The 24,945-nt window shown below is 45.3% G+C and overlaps 1 protein-coding gene across 1 annotated transcript in view; it reads right to left on the reverse strand.

Annotated features, from left to right (window-relative positions):
- LOC124620497 (putative ammonium transporter 1) overlaps positions 1-24,945 on the reverse strand; it is a 324,909-nt gene that overhangs the window by 64,665 nt on the left and 235,299 nt on the right. The window contains exons 5-8 of the mRNA XM_047147073.1: positions 21,599-21,876; positions 12,177-12,413; positions 713-824; positions 397-515 (exon numbers count right to left, since the gene is read on the reverse strand). Of these exons, the coding sequence (XP_047003029.1) occupies positions 397-515; positions 713-824; positions 12,177-12,413; positions 21,599-21,876 (746 nt within the window). The remainder of the gene's footprint in view (positions 1-396; positions 516-712; positions 825-12,176; positions 12,414-21,598; positions 21,877-24,945) is intronic.

The raw sequence follows: 24,945 nt of genomic DNA on the forward strand, positions 1-24,945 counted from the left end.
TGAATTCTTGCGAAGTTATACACCAAAATTAAAGTATGTTTCATTACAACACAATGAAGAATTCTCTTGTCATCACAAGAAAATTCTTCTATTAATATAAGCATCAGGAGAAATGGAATCTTTTTCAACTTATGACATAATACTGAAGGGTTATATGTGAAAGCTGCCTTGTTACATATTTTGTCACTTCATGAGAGCTGTTTTATTACTCAATATAACTATTGTCACTGCACGACATTTTGATACTTGTGAGAACACACCCCCACCCAACAAAATTATAATACTCATGAAGAACACACAGCCCACTCCCCCTTTTCCACATTGGGTAAAATACATAATATTTTGTTTGTTACAGTACACTTAAAACTGAAGTTGTTGAAATGAGGAAAGACTTACCATGGATGACTCATAGCTGATTCCATACACAAGTCCACCTTCAGCAAAGAAAGCTGCTACAAAAACTCCCCAGAGCCCACCTCCAAGATGTACTCCCACAGTGTCTAATGGGTCGTCCACTGAAAATAGTGTAAAGAAATAGTTTCACACTTTTAAATGGCTTCAGTATGTCTAAATAGAAATCACAGATTTCAGTTTCTATAATATCTTTGTAATTGTCCAGAAGTAACTAACATTCGTAATCTCTTTTCTATATTAAAATCACTTAATTTTCTCCCACCTTGGAAGACCCATAAAATACTATAATTCTACCTACCTCTACAGTATATAACCAGATTATGGAGTGTCAGGTACACAACAGCAGCTACAATGCCTGATATGAAACTTGACCAGAAGGTCATTATGTCAGCTGCAGCACACACCGATACCTGCAAGATGAACAGAAAATAAAGACACTTATTTATATTATTTTGTTAGGAGGAATACAGCTAAAATGATTGCAAGATAAATAAAAGCACACATACACAGATTTTATTCACTTAATTAGTAATCATTTGTCCATCAATGCACAATGAAGGGCCACTGCAGTCACTAGACAACATTGTGATACACATGAGGAACACACAGGCCCTGCACTGTAAAATACATAAGCTTCTGTGTATTAAAGTCCACTTAAGTACTTTAGCACACTTAAAACTGGAATAACTCAGGAAAAAAATCAGAATATTATTCTTTTAAAGGAAATGGCCACAAACTAGACTTATAAAATTACTTATATTACTGGTACCCAACTACCCTGAATTTCAGGAGGAAGAAGAGGAAATATAAAATAACATGTTGACAAGAAGGTCATTAAAGATGGAGCACCAGCACCAATTTCTTTGTTATTTATAAATCCGTCCACTGGAAAATGTACACACAGCATATTTTATGATATTGGACATCTTAAACATAAGCTTATAATTTATTTACAGCTGCACATTTTACCTTGCAAATAGTGATTAAAGAAGTCTCTTACTTATTGTAAAGGACAGGAGAGGAGCCAGCAGCAACCTAGAATGAGATTTCCACTCTGTATCAGAGTGTGCAGTGATATGAAACTTCCTTGCAGATTAAAACTGTGTGCCAGACCAAGACTTAGGGCCTTTTCATTTTGTGGTTAAGAGCTCTACTGACTGAGCTATCCAAGTACAACTCATGACCCCTTCTCACATCCTTACTTTTGCCAGAACCTCATTTCTGACCTTCCAGACATCTCAGAAGCTCTCCTGTGGATCTCCAAGGTTAGCACTACTGGAAGAAAGGATATGCAGAGACATGGCTCAGTCAGACATTTTCCAAAATGACATTTTTACTCTCCAGTAGAGTGTTCACTGATAAGAAATTTTCTGGCAAGGTAGGAGATAAGATACGAGCAGATGTAAGGCTGTGCAGATGGGTCACAAGTCATGCTTTGGTAGCTCAGTCAGTCTCTGCCTCCATAGCTGAGTGGTCAGCATGGCAGAATGCCATGCAAGGGGCCTTGGTTTGATTTCTAGCTGTGTCAGAGATTTTCTCCATTTGGGGACTAAGTGTCATGTTGTCTTTATCATCATATCATCCTCATCGACATCATCGACACGCAAGTCACCAAAGTGACGTTAACTAAAAACACTTGCACCAGGTGATTGGTTTATCCATTGGGAGGCCCTGACCAGAAGCACATTTATATTTATCTCAGTTAGTAGAGCACTATCCCATACAAGGCAAAGATCCTGCATCTTGGTCCAGCACACAGTTTCGTATCAATGCATACTCAGCTGAAGAGTGAAAACTGCATTCTGAAAACAACCCCCAGGCTGTGGTTAAGCCACATCTCTGCTTATCCTTTCTTCCAGGAGTGCTAGTCTTACAAGTTTTGCAGGGGAACTTCTGTGAAGTTTGTAAGACGGTAGATGAGGTACCTGCAGAAGTATGGCTGTGAGGACAGGTTATAAGCCACAATAGGGCAGCTCAGTCAGTAGAGCACTTGCCTACAAAAGACAAAGGTCCCACGTTCAAGTCTTAGTCCGGCACACAGTTCTAGCCTTCAAACAGTTACTGTCAAGTAGTGTCATAGTTGTGGAATATCTACCAACTCATATAGCTGGGCCAATGGGAATCTCCTCAGAATGAGCAGCTCTGGTCAGCTTTGCACTCTTTGTATTGTTTAGATGTCACAAAAAAGTGGTGTATTGGGGCACAGGATGAAGTTTTGACATATACAGAGTGATGCCGAGATATGAAGGCAGAATTGAAAAAGGATTCAGTAGTGGATACAACATACCAAGGCATCCGGTGGGTTTCAGACATCTATGATGTGTTGACACATTTTTAGGTATTGACCATTGTGTCACTGAGATACTGCACCATGCCATTTCATTCAGTATCGCAGCAGACCTATGGGAACTGTGCATTGTGTGGTCGTCAATGGTGTGGAAGCTGTAATTATGAGGTATCGTTTGAGAGTCCAAGCAGCTGGGTTGTCTCAAACAAGTTTCTGCAGTTGGTAGCCCAAGTGTGGTTTCACGATGTGGCTTAAGATTGCTGTGTCATCAATGTGCATGTATTAGCTTATTTATTTATTTATTTCAGTTACATATTTTATATAGCACACTGTTATGATAATGACAATGGAAATTCCTGGATGAAATAATACGTACAATGAAGGAAGGTGACTGCTCACTCACATATACGAGGGCTGTTCAGAAAGTAACCTCCGGTTGATTTAAAAAAATACACCAAGTTAAATAAAAATATTTTAATATATACATCTTACAACTACATCTTTGCACTATTTTTCTACATAGTCTCCATAGCGATTGAGGCACTTATCGTATCTCTTCACAAGCTTTGAAATTCCTTCTGCATAAAAATCACCCGCTTGTGCCTTGAGCCAGCCTGTGACCGCATCTTTGAGCTCTTCGTCGTCATCAAACCGCTGTGACCCGAGTCATTTCTTCAAATGCATGAAGAGGTGATAATCACTTGGCGCCAGGTCTGGGCTGTAAGGTGGATGGTTGATAACGTCCCACTTGAAGGACTCAAGAAGGGCCGTTGTTCTGCGAGCAGAGTGAGGACGGGCGTTATCGTGCAAAAAAACGATACCGGAAGTCAGCATACCACGGCGTTTGTTCTGTATAGCCCGTCGTAACTTTTTTATTGTTTCACAGTACACGTCTTGATTAATGGTCGTACCACGTTCCATGAATTCAACCAACAACACCCCTTTGGCATCCCAAAACACCGTTGCCATCAGTTTTCTGGCACAAAAATCTTGCGAGGCTTTTCTTGGTTTGGTAGGCGAATTTGAATGTGCCCACATCTTTGATTGTTCTCTTGTCTCAGGGTTCACGTACTTAATCCAGGTTTCGTCACCGGTCACGATTCTGTTTAACAATGGTTCTCCTTCGTCCTCATAACGTGACAGAAAGTCTAATGCAGAGGCCATTCTTTGAGTTTTGTGGTGGTCGGTAAGAATTTTGGGCACCCATCGTGCACAGAACTTACGGTAACCCAATCTTGCTGTCACTATCTCGTACAAGAGAGTCTTAGAAATCTGTGGAAAACCAGTAGACAACTCCGACATTGAGAAACGTCGATTTTCACGAACTTTTGCATCAACTGTCTGAACGAGTTCGTCAGTCACCAATGATGGTCTACCACTCCTCTCTTCATCATGAACGTTTTCTCGTCCACTTTTAAATAAACGTACCCATTCACGGACAACTCCTTCACTCATAACTCTTGGTCCGTACACGGCACAAAGCTCACGATGAATAGCTGCTGCAGAATATCCTTTGGCTGTAAAAAACCTTATGACAGCACGCACTTCACATTTGGCGGGGTTTTCTATTGCAGCACACATTTCAAACTGCCACAAAAACTAAACTAGCGCAGGTACGACGTTCACTCGACCACAGCTTGATGCCGACTGACCTGTTGAGTGCGTGAACGCACAGATGGCGTCGCTACTCCCCCCACAACCCGCACTGTGACCAATCGGAGGTTACTTTCTGAACCGCCCTCGTATATAACTGATGTGTATTCCATAGAAAAATGCAAACAGAAAACAGTATCCCACTAGCTTTCAAGCTCTTGCTCTTTCCTTAGCATGAGTACACATTCACACACACAACCAAACAAACACCCATACGTACATGCCTGTGGCCGCTGTGAGACTGACAACAGTGGTGTCAGTGGTGGTGGTGGTGGTGGTGGTGGTGGTGGTGTGTGTGTGTGTGTGTGTGTGTGTGTGTGTAATTACTCTGGTATGATAGCATTGCTGTGAATAATTTTCATCCTTGACGCTACAGCAGACTGAACTTTTCTAAATATATAGCTAAACTTTTAACAAAACTCAACTTTCTTTTGTCACCTCCTTAAATGTCTCTGGCTATCCACAACTCTCTTGGGTCCAGAGAATTCTGATCTAGTTTAAATATGTAAAGCAGTTCTTATACTTAAAATTAAATTAATATAAAACTAACAAACATAAAGGAGAAGATTAAGAAAATTAAAGTGATTAAGTAATTACAGAGTATGGCAGAAAAAATTTAATGACACTATTACTAACAAATGAACACCAGTCTTCCCATGTTTTTCCACTTGTGCTGTACAGCCAGCCATTTGCAGATGAGCTAATGTCCTTCATTTTCTCATGTTCATGGTAGGTGTGGGTGTGTGGACTTTCCCTTCTTCTTTTCATTCACTGGCAATCAGTGCAAGTAGCACTCCAGGACATGTCCATGACTCTATGTAAACAGGTTACTCTGGGTCCATGGAAATGCAGCTCCATGAGGTTACATGAGAGGTCCTCACTGTAGCCAAAAGCTTTAAGGCAGTCTGTGATTTGAGATGGTTTTCTTCTGCCCCTAAGTCAGTTCCACAGCTTATACATCCTATTGTATTATTGCTTACATGATGCCCAGAGCCTGTGAGGTGGTTCCCTAAGCAACTCTTCTATCCTCCCAATAAACTTCTACGTATGATCATCTTATTCAGCCAATGATATGTATGAGGAAAAGTACAAACACAGCTGTATCTTGAGAATCTCTTTATTCTGTCACACAACTAGTTTCAGTGACACATTACTGCCATCATCAGGCCCCATCATTGCCAAAAGAATATTTGATTTCCTTGGAGCATTACTGTGGGATCCTTGCTACTGACACACACGAGCTAGCTTTCATCAGGAGTCTGTACTCGACACTGTGTTGGAGTCAAGGTGGCAGACATGTGGCATTGGGACCCTAAAACAAGTAACTTGTGGGAAAGGTCATTGTAACAAATGCTGTCAGGCAGAGTGAAGACATCTAGTAATACTAAGGCACTAGTAGGACACTGTAGTATTTGAAGCCTCCAGTAACCATACAGAGTACTATAGTGAAGTGCCTGCACTGAAATCTGAACTACTACTCTGAAAGTAGCATCTACAAGCTACTGTGATGCTGCTGCTGCCTCCACAACTATATACCTTTGAGTAGTTTGGAGAGAGCTGCCAGTAGGTTACTGGGTCTGTAATTCTGAGCCTGTGAAATACCACTACCTCCGCATGTTGCTGTGAAATAGGATACTTGACCATGTGCAGAATAGTTTTGGAAATGTTTGCCAGGCATGTGGCTATGGCCGGCTGTGTCTGTTTCAGGAGGGTGTTGTTGTCAGTAATAGTTCCACCAGCCTTTCAGCAGAGTGGCAACATGACTTCTTTTATTGCAATTAGAACAATTTTATCATCCTTTCCTCACTCTGCAGGGAAGTGCGGTGATTGTTCCATCACCACTGTGACATACGCTGCATCAAATGAGTTATAATTGGTATGAAATTATTGGCTACAGCACTTTCCTTCCAGTTTGGCTCAGTGATGACAATGTTGTCATCTTGGAATGGTGCTGTATGCCAATTGTGTCTCAGGAAGTGCTTGGCTCTGTTTGCTCACTAACAATTACAGTTGTCTTCAGTAGTTTCGTTGATGTTCTCATTTACTTTATTTGTGACTGCAGTTAGAGTGTATGGCATTGGCTACTGGAAACTATTATGTGGCGTGGGGCAGGGTTGGTGTTGTGGGGGTTTAAACTTAAGCAGAGTTTGAGATCCAGCACACAATGCTAGGATGTCACTAGTCATCTCGTGCATCAGAAATAGAAAATACCAAGAAAATGTGAGCTTACAGACTAACGCCATGGGTGCAGAAAGACAAATGGTATCAAAGTATGTAACAGATACCAGCATGCTATGAAAAGCGCCAAAGAAACTGGTATAGGCCGGCCGCTGGGGCCGAGCGATTCTAGGCGCTACAGTCTGGAACCACACTGCTGCTACAGTCGCAGATTCGAATCCTGCCTCGGGCGTGGATGTGTGTCACGTCCTTAGATTAGTTAGGTTTAAGCAGTTCTAAGTCTAGGGGACTGATGACCTCAGATGTTAAGTCCCATAGTGCTTAGCGCCATTTGAACCATTTTTGAAACTGGTATAGGCAGGCATATTCACACACAGAGATATGTAAACAGGCAGAATACAGTGCTGCGGTTGTCAGTGCCTATATAAGAGAAGATGAGTGTCTGGCGCAGTTGTTAGATCAGTTACTGCTGCTACAGTGGCAAGTTACCAAGATTTAAGTGAGTTTGAATGTGGTGTTATAGTCAGCGCACGAGCAATGGGACACAGCATCTACGAGGTATTGATGAAGTGGGGATTTTCCCCTACAACCATTTCATGAGTGTAATGTGAATATAAGGAATCTGGTAAAACATCAAATCTCCGACATCGCTGTGGCCGGAAAAATATTCTGCAAGAATGGTACCAACGACTGAAGAGAATCATTCAACATGACAACAGAAGTGTACCCCTTCCATACACTGTCGAGATTTTAATGCTGGGCCATCAACAAGTGTCAACAAAACATCATTGATATGGGCTTTCAGTGCCGAAGGCCCACTCATGACCCCTTGATGACTGCACAACACAAAGCTTTACGTCTCACTAAGGTCTATCAACACTGACTGTGGACTGTTGATGACTGGAAACATGTCGCCTGGTCGGACGAGTCTTGTTTCAAATTGTATCTAGACAGTGGACGTGTACGAGTATAAAGACAACCTCATGAATCCATTGATCCTGCATGTCAGTAGGGGACTGTTCATGCTGATGGAGGCTCTGTTATAGTGTGGGGCATGTGCAGTTGGGGTGATATGGGACCTCTGATACGTTTAGATACGAATCTGACAAGGTGACACATATGTAAGCATCCTGTCTGGTCACCTGCATGCATTCATGTCCGTTGCACATTCCGATGGACTTCGGCAATTCCAGCAGGACAATGCGACACCCCACACGTCCAGGAATGCTAGAGAGTGGCTCCAGGAAAATTCTTCTGAGTTTAAACACTTCCGCTGGCCACCAAATCCCTCAGACATGAACATTACTAAGCATACCTGGGATAGCTTGCGACATGCTGTTCAGAAGAGATCTCCACCCCCTCATACTCTCACGAATTTATGAACAGTCCTGCAGGATTCATGGTGTCAGTTCCCTCCAGCACTACTTAAGACATTAGTCGAGACCCTGCCACATTGTGTTGTGGTACTTCTGCGTGCTCGCGGGGAACCAACACGATATTCAGCAGGTGTACCAGTTTTCTTAGCTCTTTAGTGTGTGTGTGTGCGCGCGTGTGCGTGTGTATGTGTGTGTGTATATATTCATTCTTGAATGAGATTTTCACTCTGCAGCGGAGTGTGCACTGATATCAAACTTCCTGACAGATTAAAACGGTGTCCCAGACCGAGACTCGACAGATTAAAACTGTGTGCCGGACCGAAACTCGACTCGGGACCTTTGCCTTTGCAGGCAAGTGTTTTACCAACTGAGCTACCCAGGCATGACTCATGCCCCCTTAGTCTTGGTTGTGTTGAAGTCTATAACCTTAGAGTTTTTGCTGCAATATTATTTAGGCTGTGATTTGTGCCTTACATTTGGTTGTGATTTTTTATGATTGTGCTTACTGTCTTATCTGGATTTTGTGCCCGAGTGCTTGAATATGACAGTTCTGGGACTGTCATACCTTCCCATCAAACAACACTACCCTCTCCTGAAAATGATGCCTTCGGAATTAAGGGGGCTGGAGGAGGGTGGGGGGGGGGGGGGGGGGTGAGGAAAGCCTGAGGGAAGTCTGTACTTACTGCAGCTGTGATGTGGGGATGTCCCTTGTCTGGCAGTGTGGCAATCGCAAGGCATGAGTCTCGATAGATTTTCCAGTAAAGGTACGTTTACACTGAGATACATGTATCGCGACATGTATGAGCGACATGTCAATTTGACATGTCGCGATACATCACCTCATACAAAAATTCACGGAACTTGTATGCGGACCCTCGAGCTCATACATGTCGCGTATACATTTTGTATATCGCTTTTTGGCCATATACGCGACATGTATGAGCGACATTTGAAGAACTCGCGCATGTGCAGTACTATCATTTCCTGTCGTCTTGTCGACTGCCGCTTATTTTGACGATTAGCGCATGCGTAGTACCAGGCTCTTTGGTGGCTGTTTTGAGTTTTGGAGGTGCCGACTATCGTTTCAACGTTAATGTATCTGCATAGAACATCAAAAAGTGCCATATGCAACATTATTCTTCGTGTTTGCGAGGCCATTGTGCAAGTTTTATCCCAAGAAGTGAAGGTAAAAGTTTTATATATATCAGAGTATGTCATACATTAAATAATTTTTTCATGCATCTGGCACGTATATCAATGTTTTGCTGTTATTCCGGCGGCCTCGCGTGATAATGTTGACAACGGATGCCGACAATCGTGTGTGAGACGTCGGCATTAGCAATCGCGCGACAATGCAAATGTTTTGTCATGAAATCTTCGTTTTACGAGGAATCCCCAGTGGCTAAAAAACGGAGTGTTACTGCCAACTGATCCTCTGGTAGAATCGCTTCCCGAAAGTTTGTGTTGGTTTTGGACACAAGAAGAGCCACAAGTGATAACAAACCGCGGAAATCCTCCATACTCATCCTAACATAATTTCTAAAATATGGCGTTAATTCGCGAGAAACTCTCTGTGCCACCATCTACGCTTCCTCCGCCTTTTCTTCCTATAATCTTCCAAAAGAGCAAGTGTATCAGCACATAAAAATGTGAAAACTTCCAAATCGTCGTCGGAAGCTATCGCACAGTGATACATATCAACCAGTGTAAACGCACGCTCATACATGTATGAGGTTGATACTTGTCAACTCATACAAGTCGCGATACATGTCGCAAAGTCGTATATACATGTATCTCATACATGTGCCGATACAAATCGCAGTGTAAACGCACCTTAACATAGTCGCAAATTTCAGCAGCGGTTAGAGGTGCTTGAGGTGACCCAGTGCGAACCCTCTCAGTTTCCTGAACATAATGAGACCATATTAGCTTAGTGTTCAACATGATGCCGATGTAGTGCAAAGAATGACTGTAGGCTGGTCGAGACTTTCCTCCTGTGTTGTCTACATACAAGGTGAACTGGACGCAGTCAGTGACAAAGTCAATGGTGAAAAGAATGTAGAAGGTCAGCCCCAGGATTAATCCTTGTGGCACTCCAGCATTCTGAGAAGACCACCTGTTGGGTACACAAATAGAATATTGTTCTTTGAATTTATATCCAAAGGAGACTGATGCATGTAACACATGGATCCCCCGTTAAAATGTTTGAAGAAGAGACCGTCATGCCACATGCTGTCAAAACCACAAGAGATGCCGATGAAAACAAGCTTTCCACTGCGTCCACCACCTCCTCCACTAGTGACTGAAGCTGACAGGTCATGTGAGGTCCGCACCAAAATCCAATCTGCTTCTTGAGAATGTTCCATTTACTTGTATCACAGTGTACGTGGTGCACAGCAAACGACCTTGTTGAGTCCTCTTTCAGCGTCAACCATTCATGGAAAATCCTGTGGGAGCAGTCATTTGTAGTCAAGAAACATCTAGTTGAGAACCCTTCTATGCAGATATAAGGATTCGATATTCCCAGACATCATCACTGGAGGAACACACTATGGCTCGCTCACAAATTTGAATATGGGCATAAATAGGGCTTTAGCACCTATAGTACCTCACAGAAGAAGTCCATACGAGGATCTTGCAGTATCTACATATACATATATACTCCGCTAGCCACCAAGCGGTGTGTGGCGGAGAGCACAATTCGCGGCAAAGTCATATCCACCCCCCCCCACCCCCCCCCTCTGATCCACTCTCGGATCGTACGAGGGAAAAAAGACTGTCTGAACGCCTCAATACGAGCTCTTATTTCCCTTATCTTTGAATGGTGATCATTGCGCGATTTGAAAGTTGGTGGTAGTAACATACTAGGTTACACTTACTAATATGGAGAGATAATTTCCAGTCATTACACCACGCATTTATTTTCTGCAAATCCTCATTGATTTGTTCACAACTTTCGTGTGATACTACTTTCCTGTAGACTACAGCATCATCGGCAAACAGTCTAATGCCGCTGTAAATATCATCAACCAGATCGTTTATGTAAATCGTAAAAAACCAGCGGATCTATTACGCTGCCCTGGGGCACACCTAAAGTTACGCTTGTTTCTGTTGAAGTCACCCCATTCAGGACGACATACTGCTCTCTGTCTGTTAGAAAACTTTCTATCCAACCGCGTATGTCATCGATAGACTGTAAGCGCGCTCTTTTTGGAGCAGGCGACACTGCGGAACTGAGTCGAATGCCTTTCGAAAGTCGAGAAATATGGCATCAACCTGTATCTAGAGTCTGTTGTACATCATGCACAAAGAGGGCCAGCTGTGTCTCGCATGGCCGCTGTTTCCTAAAACCGTGCTGGTTTCTGAAGATGAGCTTCTCAGAGTCTAGAAAGGTCATTATGTCTTAATACAAAATATGTTCCATGATCCTACAACAAATCGATGTCAGTGAAATTGGCCGGTAATTATGTGCGTCTGATTTTCTACCCTTTTTACAGATTGCTATGACCTGGGCCTTCTTCCAGTCCCGTCTGGTTGGAAGCCCAGCTGGGAGCACACGTGACTCCACAGTTTGGACCATTTGAGAACGATAGAAAGGCCACTCGTCGAAACATGGAGTAAGAACTGGATTTGCCACCTTGCCTGGAAACCCAAGGATACTACTAGATTTGTTTGGAGCATCTGAGGGAGATGGAGAGCCAGTCATCGAACTGGATTCGTCACCTTGCCTAGAGACCCAAGGATACTACTAGATTTGTTTGGAAGCCAAGCTGGTTGGAAGCCAAGCTATGAGCACACGTGACTCCACAGTTTGGAGAATTTGACAAAGATAGAAAGGCCACTCGTTGAAAAATGGATTGCGAATTGGATCTGTCACCTTGCCTAGAAACCCAAGGATAGTACTAGATTTGTTTGAAGCATCTGAGGGAGATGGAGAGACAGTCATCGAACTGGACTCGTCACCTTGCCTAGAAACCCAAGGACACTACTAGTTTTGTTTGGAAGCCAAGCTGGTTGGAAGCCAAGCTGCGAGCACACGTGACTCCACAGTATGGAGCATTTGACAAAGATAGAAGGGCCACTCGTCGAAACATGGAGTACGAATTGGATTTGCCACCTTGCCTAGAAACCCAAGGATAGTACTAGATTTGTTTGGAGCATCTGAGGGAGATGGAGAGCCAGTCATCGAACTGGATTCGTCACCTTGCCTAGGCACCCGAGGATATTTTCTGGGCGACAGAGGAGCGCCAGCACACGCAGGGACTCACCATGCCGGCGAAGGAGGCGTTGAGCGTGTTGGCGAAGCCGAAGGCCGCTGGCGCCCCCGCGAGGCCCACCCTGGCGACGGCGAGCGCCATCAGGGAGCCGCCGGCGCCGCCCATCACCGTGTTGACCATGACCCGCGCCACCAGCTGGCTGTCGCCGGGCCCAGACATGCGGCCCAGCGAGCCGCCGTTGAACGCCAGGAAGCCGGCGATCAGCGTCATCCCTCCCAAGCCCACCAGCTGCCGGCAGAACGGGTGGGAAGCACTCCCTCAGCGACAGGATCTGTACCTAGTGACGCTACACAATGAGATGTGCAGTGCTGGACATGATCGCACAGTCAGGGAATCCAAGAACTGTGAAGCCTAGTAAAGTAGTGCAAATGAGAGAGCGCCACTACGGAAATACGGATCTTCACCAACCGCCGATTACACTACTGGCCATTAAAATTGCTACACCACGAAGATGACGTGCTACAGACGCGAAATTTGACCGACAGGAAGAAGATGCTGTGATACGCAAATGATTAGCTTTTAAGAGCATTCACACAAGGTTGGCGCCGGTGGCGACACCATCAACGTGCTGACATCAGGAAAGTTTCCAACCGATTTCTCATACACAAACAGCAGTTGATCGGCGTTGCCTGGTGAAACGTTGTTGTGATGCCTTGTGTAAAGAGGAGAAATGCGTACCATCACGTTTCCGACTTTGATAAAGGTCGGATTGTAGCCTATCGCGACTGCGATTTATCGTATCGCGACATTGCTGCTCGCGTTGGTCGAGATCCAATGACTGTTAGCAGAATATGGAATCAGTGGGTTCACGAGGGTAATACGGAACGCACTGCTGGATCCCAACGGCCTCGTATCACTAGCAGTTGAGATGACAGGCATCTTAACCGTATGGCTGTAACGGATAGTGCAGCCACGTCTCGATCCCTGAGTCAACAGATGGGGACGTTTGCAAGACATCAAAGATCTGCACGAACAGTTCGACGACGTTTGCAGCAGCATGGACTATCAGCTCGGAGACCGTGGCTGCGGTTACCCTTGACGCTGCATCACAGGCAGGAGCGCCTGCGATGGTGTACTCAACGACGAACCTGGGTGCACGAATGGCAAAACGTCATTTTTTCGGATGAATCCAGGTTCTGTTTACAGCATCGTGATGGTCGCATCCGTGTATGGCTGCATCGCGGTGAACGCAAACTGGAAGCGTGTATTCGTCATCGCCATACTGGCATATCACCCGGCGTGAAGATATGGGGTGCCATTGGTTACACGTCTCGGTCACCTCTTGTTCGCACTGACGGCACTTTGAACAGTGGACGTTACATTTCAGATGTGTTACGACCCGTGGCTCTACCCTTCATTCGATCCCTGGGAAACCCTACATTTCAGCAGGATAATGCACAACGGCATGTTGCAGGTCCTGTACGGGCCTTTCTGGATACAGAAAATGTTCGACTGCTGCCCTGGCCAGCACATTCTCCATATCTCTCACCAATCGAAAACGTCTGGTCAATGGTGGGCGAGCAACTGGCTCGTCACAATACGCCAGGTACTACTCTTGATGAACTGTGGTATCCTGTTGAAGCTACCTGTACATTCCACCAAGCTCTGTTTGACTCAATACCCAGGCGTATCAAGGCCATATTATGGCCAGAGGTGGTTGTTCTGGGTACTGATTCCTCAGGATTTATGCACCCAAATTGCGTGAAAATGTAATCACGTGTCAGTTCTAGTATAATATATTTGTCCAACGAATACCCGTTTATCATCTGCATTTCTTCTTGGTGTAGAAATTTTAATGGACAGCAGTGTATTAGGAAACATGAAATTCAGAATGCTGTACCACTTCAAAACGCCTCCAAGTTCAGCTTGCCCTTCTCTCCTAGGCACTTGCTTGCCACCTGAGCCCTTGATATTCATACAGCTGCCGCTCGTTTCTTCAAAGATCTCTTTAATTTTCCTATAGGGGGCATTTCCCTTCCCTTACTCTGCCGTTTGCAACAGCCTAGCTCTTGCCCTCTAGCCACTCCTGCTTAGACATTTTGCGCTTTCTGTCAGTCTTATTTTTTAGACATCTGTATTCTCTTTCACCCGCTTCACTTGCTACGTTTTTGTATTTTTTCGTTCCGTCAGTTACATTCAATACTTACTGTGATATCCAAGGGTTTCTACCTGGTCTTGACATTTTGGCTGTTTGATTCTTTGCTGCTTTCACTGTTACGTAATCTGAAACCCCCTAGTGTCTTTTCCACATACACAAACTTCTCTCATGATTCTTACACCAAGTGTTTGTAATCACTGGCGTGTGCCCCGTAAAAAAATCTACCAGGCGGCTTCCCCTTTCAGTTCTTCCTCCTATCCATGTTCTCTATTCTTCCTTCTCTTCAATTTCCTACTTTGAATACCGACGCCCCCCCCCCTCCCCCCACAAACAAATAAATTTTCCTCTCCTTTAACGATCTGAAATATTTCTTTTATCTCATTGTACAGTCTCACATATTTTAATCATCTGTGGATTTAGTAGACAATTGAACTTGTGCTACTGTGGTGAGTATTGGTTTGATGTCTAGCTTGGCTATGATAATGCACTCATGCATTACATCTATTCGATTTTGTGTTTTTACTGAGCAGTAGTTGTGTTCTTCCTGCCATCACTAATTCCCACGATATCGATCTTCAACTAAACTCTTTCCCTTTTTAAACTATCTAACCTACATATCCGATTCACGGGTCTAACATCCCAGGCTCCACACGTGGAACGCCAGTTTTGTTTCGCTTCATGATGATACCCTCCTGAGTAGTCCCCGCCCAGAGACCTGAATGGGGGCTATTTTACCTCGAGAATATTTTACCCAGGGAGATGCAACCATCATTAAGTCATACAGTAGATCTATATGTCCCCAGCAAACTTAATGGTTGTGGTTTGCACTCGCTTTTACCATTAGCAGTACCAACATAGCAGCACCACGTTGGCTAGCGTTACAAGGTCAGATCAGTCAATATCTAGAGTGCTGCCCCTGCAACTACTGAAAAGGCTGCCGCCGCTCTTCAGGAAACAAATGTCTATCTGTTCTCCCCTCTGATGTGCTTGCACTGGCTATTTGTATCGTAGAGGCACGCGGGCTACCCTCACTTCGTCCATGGTTCGTGGGGGAAGAAAATCTACAATATATGAATTCCAATTCAAGTTCTGGTCAAGATACATTCCCATAAATGCTGAACAATGTTTTATAAATTTTCCCTGCACAACAGTGTATCGTTATTGATCGTGACATAAGAGCCGAATTCAAAAACTGTATTACACATTACTGTGACAGGCCAAGTAACTTTTACGGAATACCGGACTACATTTCAAAGTGACTGAGATACAAAAACTGTTTCTCGACATACTCATAAAATTTCTGTAGACAACGACGAATCGTCCAATTCTTCGACGACAGAAAGCAGCTCCTTGGTAATGGAACCATTCGAGATCTGCTGTGTGAACGTCTTCATCGTCGGATAGTCTGCTATTACTGTGAGTCAGTTCTTGATTGTCTGGTCACTATTGCCTGTGGCCGATGTCGACTGAATTCCTTCTCTATCAGCATCACTCACTCGCGTCTGTGCGGTCTTGATCAAACTGTTGCCACCGTTTCACTACGGATGGTCCATATACAGCCAGAATTCCACTGTTAACCAGTGTGCAGTTTAAACGTTGTGCTCACAAGACTACCGTGCCGCGTACTTAATTTGGGTGTACGTTTCCGGTTGCCGCGCATAAGTAGTTCTGCTGTGTTACGAATAACAGGAAACCCGGAACATATATTATCTTCTGACAATGCACTGTTCTTTTTGAGCAGTGGTCCTAGCGTGGGACGATGTCTGTATCTCGGAAGTCCCCTCGCACATTGCCTTCTACAGGATTGAATGGACTGAGCCTTTTCTAGGTCAAGTGACTATTTACCGAAAACCGCTGGCGTCCTAGTAATTGCCTGCGACTTTACTTAACTGTAGATTTAATATCGCCAAATGTTAGAGGAAACATCGTGACATTGGGGAACATTATATAGGTCTACCAAAAAGGACTCATACTAACTTACTCATTTTTCCTACAGACATGGTTTTGGTGTCATAGCAAAATACATCAAGTTTTTTTTTACCATGTACCTAAACAAATTAAAAAAGACTTCCATTGGTTATGTGGCACACATCACATATAAATTACGTTCCTTACCAAACTCAATGGCTCTGAGCACTATGGGACTTAACATCTATGGTCATCAGTCCCCTAGAACTTAGAACTACTTAAACCTAACTAACCTAAGGACATCACAAAACACCCAGTCATCACGAGGCACAGAAAATCCCTGACCCCGCCGGGAATCGAACCCGGGAACCCGGGCGTGGGAAGCGAGAACGCTACCGCACGACCTACCAAACTCACTGCAACAGGTCAGATGTTACTTGTAAAATTGCCCGGTGGAGTCTAGCTCTGAGCTCTGGTAGAACTAGTAAGGGTGGAACGAAGAAGGTACCCTTGATGATTCGCCAAAAGAAAAAGTCATGGGATGTCAGATCCAGTGAACGTGGAGCCACACAATTGGCGCACCTCGGCCCACTGACTTACGAAATTCCGGACGTCTTGCCAAACCGTCAAAACCAGATCTGTTTTCCTTGAAGATGACACCAAGACTAAGTCTATAAGTCATATCAACAAGTTCGTACGAATTTTCAAAGTTGTAAAGTCCTTTTTGATGCACCCTATATATGTCGAGGTTTCTCTTTCTTTGTTGTTACAGTGTTCATGGGAAATTATGCAGAGTTCTCAGTGTGGCAGCGATTTCGACGCTGTTCTTGCGAACCTTAACAAAACACTGCCGAAATAATGTCCGCGATCTCTTCTCTGTCGTTTCCTCCTATGGCCCCTATCGCCGTAGAGAAAGATACCGGTGCAACAGCCTAATGCGCAGAACACGACACCAGTTCCCAGTACTCCACAGACGTGGTAGCAGTACATGTGCGATCACCCGTTCCCAGTTCACACAACAACGCTCCGTCCCCTTGCTACACAACGTAATCACTATAGTGGCTTCCCTTACGTTCATGGACCAGGATGAGCTATGACGGCACATTCAGTCTTACGCTACAAAGCTACACTTGAAAATAAAAAAAAAGAAGAATACCCTCCATCCACTGGCCCTGTGAGACCAGTCAGTACCGACCGGACGCCGTGTCATCCTCTGCCAGTGGTGTCATTTGGATGCAGTACAGAGGGGCATGGGGCCAGTACATAGTTCTCACTGCTGTTGTCGGTTTCCCCGACCTCTGAACTTCTACTTCTCGTTTAGGTAGCTCCTCGGTTGGCATCATGAGGCTGAGTGGACCCCGTTGCAGTCCTCCCACTACAGAAATGCCTCTCAGTAATGGGAATCGAACCCGGATCCTCTGCATAGCAGTGAGGCACACTGACCTATTACCTTAGGAGGGGGAAACAGAGCTACCACTAATGAACCAAAACATTATGATCACATGCTTAAAGGCGTGTTGATCCACCTATGGAACGCAATACATCAACGATTCTGCATGGCCTGGATTCGACAAATCACTGGATGTCTACGCACAAGTCACGAAATTCCTGACAATTACGAAACAGCTCCGTGTCTGATAGCGTTCCAGATGTGTTCTATAGGATTAAAATTAGGCCATTTTTGTGGCCAAGATATCAATCAGAGTTCACTATCATTCTCCTGAAGCCAGTGTACCACGATTCTGGCCTGTGACACAGACAGTTATCCTGCTGGAAAATGCCATCGCGATCGGGGAAGACATAAAATATGAAGGAATACATGTGATTCACAATTACACTGAGGTGATAAATGTCACGGGACACAGCCTAAGCCAGCTGGGGTGGCCGAGCGGTTCTAGGCGCTACAGTCAGGAACCGCGCGACCGCTACGGTCGCAGGTTCGAATCCTGCCTCGGGCATGGATGTGTGTGATGTCCTTAGGTTAGTTAGGTTTAAGTAGTTCTAAGTTCTATGGGACTGATGAACTTAGAAGTTAAGTCCCATAGTGCTCAGAGCCATTTGAACCACACATCCTAATATCGTGTCGGACGTTGTTATGCCCGGTTTAGTGCAGCTACTTGACGTTGTAGGGACACAATGTGCAGAAATGATGAGCTATGCTGCCTTTGCCTCTGTTCCATAATTGCGATAGTGTTGCCGATGCAAGATTCTGTGCACGAACTGACCTCTCCATCATGTCCCATAAATATTCGTTGAGATTCATGCCGGGCGATACGAGTGGCCATATCATTTTCTCGAACTGTCCAGAATGTTCTTCAGATCAATCAAGAACAATTGTGGCCCAGTGACATGGCGAATTGTCATCCATAAAAGCTCCATTTTTGTATGGGAACGGGAAGTCTATGAATGTTTCAAACGGTCTCCAAGTAGCCAAACGTAACCATTTCCAGTCATAGATCGTTCAATTAAACCATAGGACTCAGTCTATTCCTTGTAAACTCAGCCCTCACCATTAAGGAGACACCACCAGATTGCATAGTGCCTTGTTGACAACTTGGGTATATGGCTTCGTGGGGTCAGTTAACTGAAATTGGGACTTATCTGACCTGGCCAAGGTTTTCCAGTCGTCTACAGTCCAACCGAAATGGTCACGAGCCCAGGAGATGCGCTGCAGGCGATGTCGTGCCGCTAGCAAAGCCATTTGCGTTGGTCCCCTGCTGCCATAATCCATTAATGTCAAATTTCGACGCACTGTCCTAGCGGATACATTTGCTGTACGTCCCATACTGATTTCTGTGGTTATTTCACGAAGTGTTGCTTGCCTGTTAGCATCGACAATTCTATGCAAACGCTCTTGGTGTCGGTCGTTAAGTGAAGGCCGTCGGGCACTGCGTTGTCAGTGGTGAGAGGTAAGGCCGTAAATGTGATATTCTCAACACACTGTTGACACTGTGGATCTTGGAATATTGAATTACCTAACGTTTTCCGAAATGGGATGTCCCATGCTCTAGCTCCAACTACCTTTCCACTTTCAAAGTCTGCTAGTTCCAGTCGTACGCCCATAATCACACCGGAGGTCTTTTCACATGAATCACCTGAGTACAAATGACAGCTCCGACAATTCACTGCCCTTTTATACCTTGTGAACGCGATACTACCGCTATCTGTGTATCTCCATGTCGCTATCCCATGACTTTGGTCACAATGTGTGTTCACGTACTCCATACCTGTCATGGTGCCTTTGTTACTACCAACGTCCAACGCTGGCCCAGGTGTAATAAGAAACGCAGTTTAATCGACCAGCCGACAGGTGTCCATTGATCGATGGTCCAGCATCGGTGGTGTTGTGGCAACTGTAATCATAACTGACGATATCGTTGGGTCAACATGTGAAGTTGTCTGTAGTGTAGTCCAATGTTCAACAATGTGCGCCGGAGTGTGTGCTCCGAAACACTTGTATCCGCTCCAGCACTGTCGTCGTTTCTGCAACAGATTACAGCCAGCACTGATTTACAGAGTGGAAAAACCTCCGATTTCCAACTTCTGTGACGAGACGTGGACGCCTAATACATGGTCGCCTACTCACCGTTTCACCGTCCTTCGACCACTTTCTATAGAAGCTGACGACAGAATCACGCGAACAGCAGACCAGCTCCGCTTTATCCAAGATTAAAATCTGCCACTTGTCAGAGTCGCTAATGTCATTAGATTTCCCCATTCGCGGTCAATACCGTCACTAGAATGATTCCCCACTCGTTCCTCTCCGCTTACATGGTTTCCTCACCGCATCATGTGCCTGTAACGCCACCGGGTGACATCCAGTTTCGTGGTCGCCAGTGGTCATACTGGTTCGGCTGATCGGTGTACTTGTTACGGTCGAAAGAACATAACCATGCTATACTGTCTGTGAGTGTTTCTGAACCTAATGTATAGGCCACATTCTTTCCTGTAGAAAAGAAAATACTGTATTATTATTTAAAAGAGAAAAAAGACCTGAAAATTCGAGGCTGAAAAGATGCCCTCCCCAGGAACTGGAAGCTTCTCAGTTCCATTGAGTGCAAGACAGTGCCACAGGTATTCATATAACTTCGAATTCTACACTCCAGTCATCATGGTTGCACAATAATGTGACAAACTTGAGAGGCGAGGAGTCCCTTCGTTTAGTCGTATGCCGTATTAAAAGTCGATTCTACCAACCAGTTTATGAGTGGGTTTTGGGGATTTCCCACGAGTGGCCCTGCACAACACTTAATCAAACTGAAAAATGCTGTTTTCAAAATACATCTTTCTAAACTGAAACAGAAATAAAGTGAAACACGAAAGTAATGCTTTAAAGTCACGAGGCGTAAAATGTTACAAGCAAACTAAGTGTATAAGACTTTTTTTTGAGTTTATTCCCCACTTCCAGAAGTCTTACATTGCATTTTTTGTTGGTTGATTCTGTTGATATTTAAAAGGATTTCTCATCCGATCTTAATTTTTGCCTATTTCATTTTCCATTACAACCTAATGTTTAGCGAATATGAATAAACTTTTTGTGAATATTTTCAACTTTATTTCACAATTTGTTGGCTCCCTGAATTTAATCGAATGACGACGTCATTACAACTAATTGGTTCAAAAATGTGGAATCCATATTCGTATTAATAACTTGAAAAGATATACATTGCATATACTATTGAAGCATACTTACTGTTAAGTATCGAGGTAAGCTACCTTAAAAATAGTAATGGATAACTCTCATTCATTAGATATAAAATAATTTTTTTGCACTTTGTGTCAAATTTAGACCTTGAAACACTACATGTCTTCAAGCTCTCCAGTCTAGTTATAGCGAAACTAGCTGTTTAGAATCTTGAAGTCTCTTGTAAATATTTGGGCAAATGTCCGAGAACCAATCAATAAAATTTTGTAAGTGTTTGTGTTGCAGCTCTTTTTGAAGTTGATTATGATGCTTCGTTCATCAGCAAAGAACAAAAGTTCTGTTTAATCAGTTTAAAATGGAAGGTCATTTGTGTGTAGAAAGAACAAGAGTGGTCCCAGAACTGAACCCTGTGGAACGCCAATATTGATTCGTCGGGACTCAGAAGAATATTCGTTGTGGGAGCTGCGCGAGCTATCTAACACGACCCTTTGCTGCGTATCAGTTGAATACGAGGTGAATTACTCATTGCATCTCGAAACCATGAACTCCAAATGTCTCCAAAAGAATGTTATGATTTTACAGCCAGATACCTTAGACAGATAACAGAAAAACCCTGTATAGGTAGGAGATGTTAATGTCATATGTGACAACAGGTTGACCGTGTTATCACTAGTGTAGTAGACGTGATACCTGAGAAAACAGATGACACTGCGGTTGAATGAGAGGTGTACGTCTGCACTAAGGCCTGCCCCCACTGCTTACCGGCACGGAGTGTCCGGGAATGGGGCCGTTCGGGAGGGCCGCGACGGCAGCGTCGGCGGCCGGGGACCACTTGCCGGGGGCGGTGGAGGCGGCGGAGGCGGCGCGGAGGCAGCCCGGGAAGCGGCCGGCGCGGGGGCCGAGCACGGCGGCCGCCACCAGCGAGATGGCGCCCGCCAGCATGTGCACGGCGCCGCTGCCCGCGAAGTCGCGGTAGCCCAGCCGCTGCAGCCAGCCCTGCTCCGTCCACACCCAGTGCGACACCACCGGGTACAGGAAGCCTGCGGGCACCGGCTACGTTCTGCACACACACACACACACGGGCACGGAATAGCTGTGAAAGGAATGGCAGACGAGAGCAGTGTGGGGACTGTCCAGTGTCCTGATAAAAGTTCCAGATATCCTTTGGCTTCCTTTGAGGTTTTTCCTCACTTTTAGTTTTTGCCCATGTCTACAAGTGCACAGGCTATAACATTGCTGATTACAGGTGCCCATAGTGGTCTCAGTACGATCCTATATGTGGGATCACAGATTGATACCTGCCTACTGTCATATTACAGTCGTCAACGAAATTGCAAGTTTCCATCTGACGCCGATAGTGGTCGCGCAGGATCTGGCGGACCCAATGGTGCGTGCCTGGTCGGCCGGAGTGGCCGAGTGGTTCCAGGCGCTTCAGTCTGGTACTGCGACACCGCTACGGTCGCAGGTTCGGGCATGGATGTGTGTGATGTCATTAGGTTAGGTTGGTTGGTTTTGGGGAAGGAGACCAGACAGCGAGGTCATCGGTCTCATCGGATTAGGGAAGGACGGGGTAGGAAGTCGGCCGTGCCCTTTGAAAGGAACCATCCCGGCATTTGCCTGGAGCGATTTAGGGACATCACGAAAAACCTAAATCAGGATAGCCGGACGCGGGATTGAACCGTCGTCCTCCCGAATGCGAGTCCAGTGTCTAACCACTGCGCCACCTCACTCGGTCTGTCATTAGCTTAGTTAGGTTTAAGTAGTTCTAAGTTCTAGGGGACTGATGACCTCAGATGTTAAGTCCCATAGTGGTCACAGCCATTTGAACCATTTAGTGCGTGCCTGCTGAATCACGCCTCCAGCGGCTGTGGACTACGAGTGCTCTCTGCTGCTGTGATATAGGATGGCTGGCAGCAGCCACTCAGCCCTCTTTCACTTGGAGCTTCATCGCTACAACATCATCATTCAAGCTTTGTACAGAGAGCCTCATCCTAGTTGCTACTGTATGAGCTGCACTCTCTGTAATGAGTCTTCTTTTGCTTGGAGACACTTATTGAACTTTATGGTACAAAATCGTCATAACTTCTGAACGGTTTGCATTAGCACTTTCAAACTGCATGGTTGGTCGTGTGGCATGATGGGTCTGGTACCGCGCCCCGCAGGGTTTGAATTCTCGCCAGACATAATGAACGTCGAAGATCCCTGGAGGTCTCTGCACCATCGCGCCGTAAGCCGTGGTGGCGCGCGCCTCCTGGTCCACATTTAGTGTGGGGGCGCCACAGTGGAACACGTGGTCCCAGCGGCCAATAGCGGCGCCCCGATCATGTTTTTAAGCGCCTGCCTCTCGCTCAGCCGACCAGTCTAATCTTGCGTACGTCTCTGGACGTATCGCCTCGCCTTAGACAGCGTATTTACTTTCTTGTCCTGTGTACGAGTGGACGTAGTTGTCTAGTTAGGTTTTCTCGTGACTCCGTTGTTTCGATCTTGTTGTTGTTCGTAAGGTCCTTCGTTGGTCGTGTTCGTCTCTCCCGTTTGTGTTGTTCGCGGGCCGCTCCGTGGGTCCCGCCGCGCTTTCCGTCAATTCAACCCCGAGACCGTTCCGGTCGCAGTTACAACAATGGGAATTAGTATGCGCATATGATTTGGTTTGGCGACAAAGCCCACTTTCATTTGGATGGGTTCGTCAGTAACCAAAACTGGCGCATATGGGGGACTGAGAACCCGCATTTCGTGATCGAGAAGCCTTACACCATCAACGGGTGACTGTGCGGCGTGCAATGTCCAGTTAAGGAATATTCGCTGCGGTATTCCTTGATGGCACAATATCGAACGGTACGTGAAGGTTTTGGAAGATGATTTCGTCCCCATTATTCAAAGTGACCCTGATAACGACAAGATGTGGTTCATGCAAGACAGAGCTCGACCCCATCAGAGCAGGAGAGTGTTCAGTGACCTGGAGGAGCACTTTGGGGACCGTATTCTGGCTCTGGGCTACCCAGAGGCCACTGGCCTGGGCGTCGATTAGCCGCCATATTCTTCGGATCTGAACACATGCGAATCCTTTTTGTAAGGCTGTATAAAATACAAGCTGTACAGCAACAAGACCAAAACCATTTCTGAGCTGAAAACAACCCTTCAAGAGGTCATCGACAGCATCGATGTTCCGACGCTTCAGCAGGTCATGCAGAATTTCGCTGTTGGTCTGTACCACATCATCGCCAATGATGGCAGGCATACCGAACATGTCATAACCTAAATCCGAATATTTGTAGTGACGTTCACATGTTGAATAAAGTGTGCGAACGCTGCAGTTTGTAACTGATTTACGTTTTTTTCATGTAGACGTAGGAAGACCGAGCGAGGTGGCACAATGTTTATCAAACTGGGCTAAAACGCTTTAGGCAAATGCCGTGATAGTTCCTTTGCAAAGGCACGACCGATTTCCTTCCCCACCCTTGACACAGTCCGAGCTTGTGCTCCATCTCTAATGACCTCGATGTCGACGGGGTGCTAAACCCAATCTTCCTTCCTCCCTTCCGGAAAGGGAGCCATGACTACCGCTCCAATGGAACGCAGTGAAGTACTATCGTTGTCCAAGGAGCTGGTACTACACATAATTACGTATACGGAAAATCGTCCTAAGCATAGTACAAAAAAAAAACACACACACTTATGAACAGATTTCGAATAAGTCCGCTGCAATATGACGGTGTAGTGCATAAGAAAAACTACGGATATTCAACGTAGGAATAGGCGCAATTCTTATAAAAACTGGTGTTTGTGAGTTTCAAGGATGAGAGATACAATTTACAGGATGTGCATGACAATGTGACCCACTACGTTAGCCGGCCGAAGTGGCCGTGCGGTTAAAGGCGCTGCAGTCTGGAACCGCAAGACCGCTACGGTCGCAGGTTCGAATCCTGCCTCGGGCATGGATGTTTGTGATGTCCTTAGGTTAGTTAGGTTTAACTAGTTCTAAGTTCTAGGGGACTAATGACCTCAGCAGTTGAGTCCCATAGTGCTCAGAGCCATTTGAGCCACTACGTTTTGCACATCAAATTGCGCGCAACGTAGGATGCAGTGGGTTGTAGAACTTCAAACAATGCTAC

This window comes from Schistocerca americana, chromosome 1, assembly GCF_021461395.2.
Source record: "Schistocerca americana isolate TAMUIC-IGC-003095 chromosome 1, iqSchAmer2.1, whole genome shotgun sequence".
Lineage (NCBI taxonomy): Eukaryota > Metazoa > Arthropoda > Insecta > Orthoptera > Acrididae > Schistocerca > Schistocerca americana.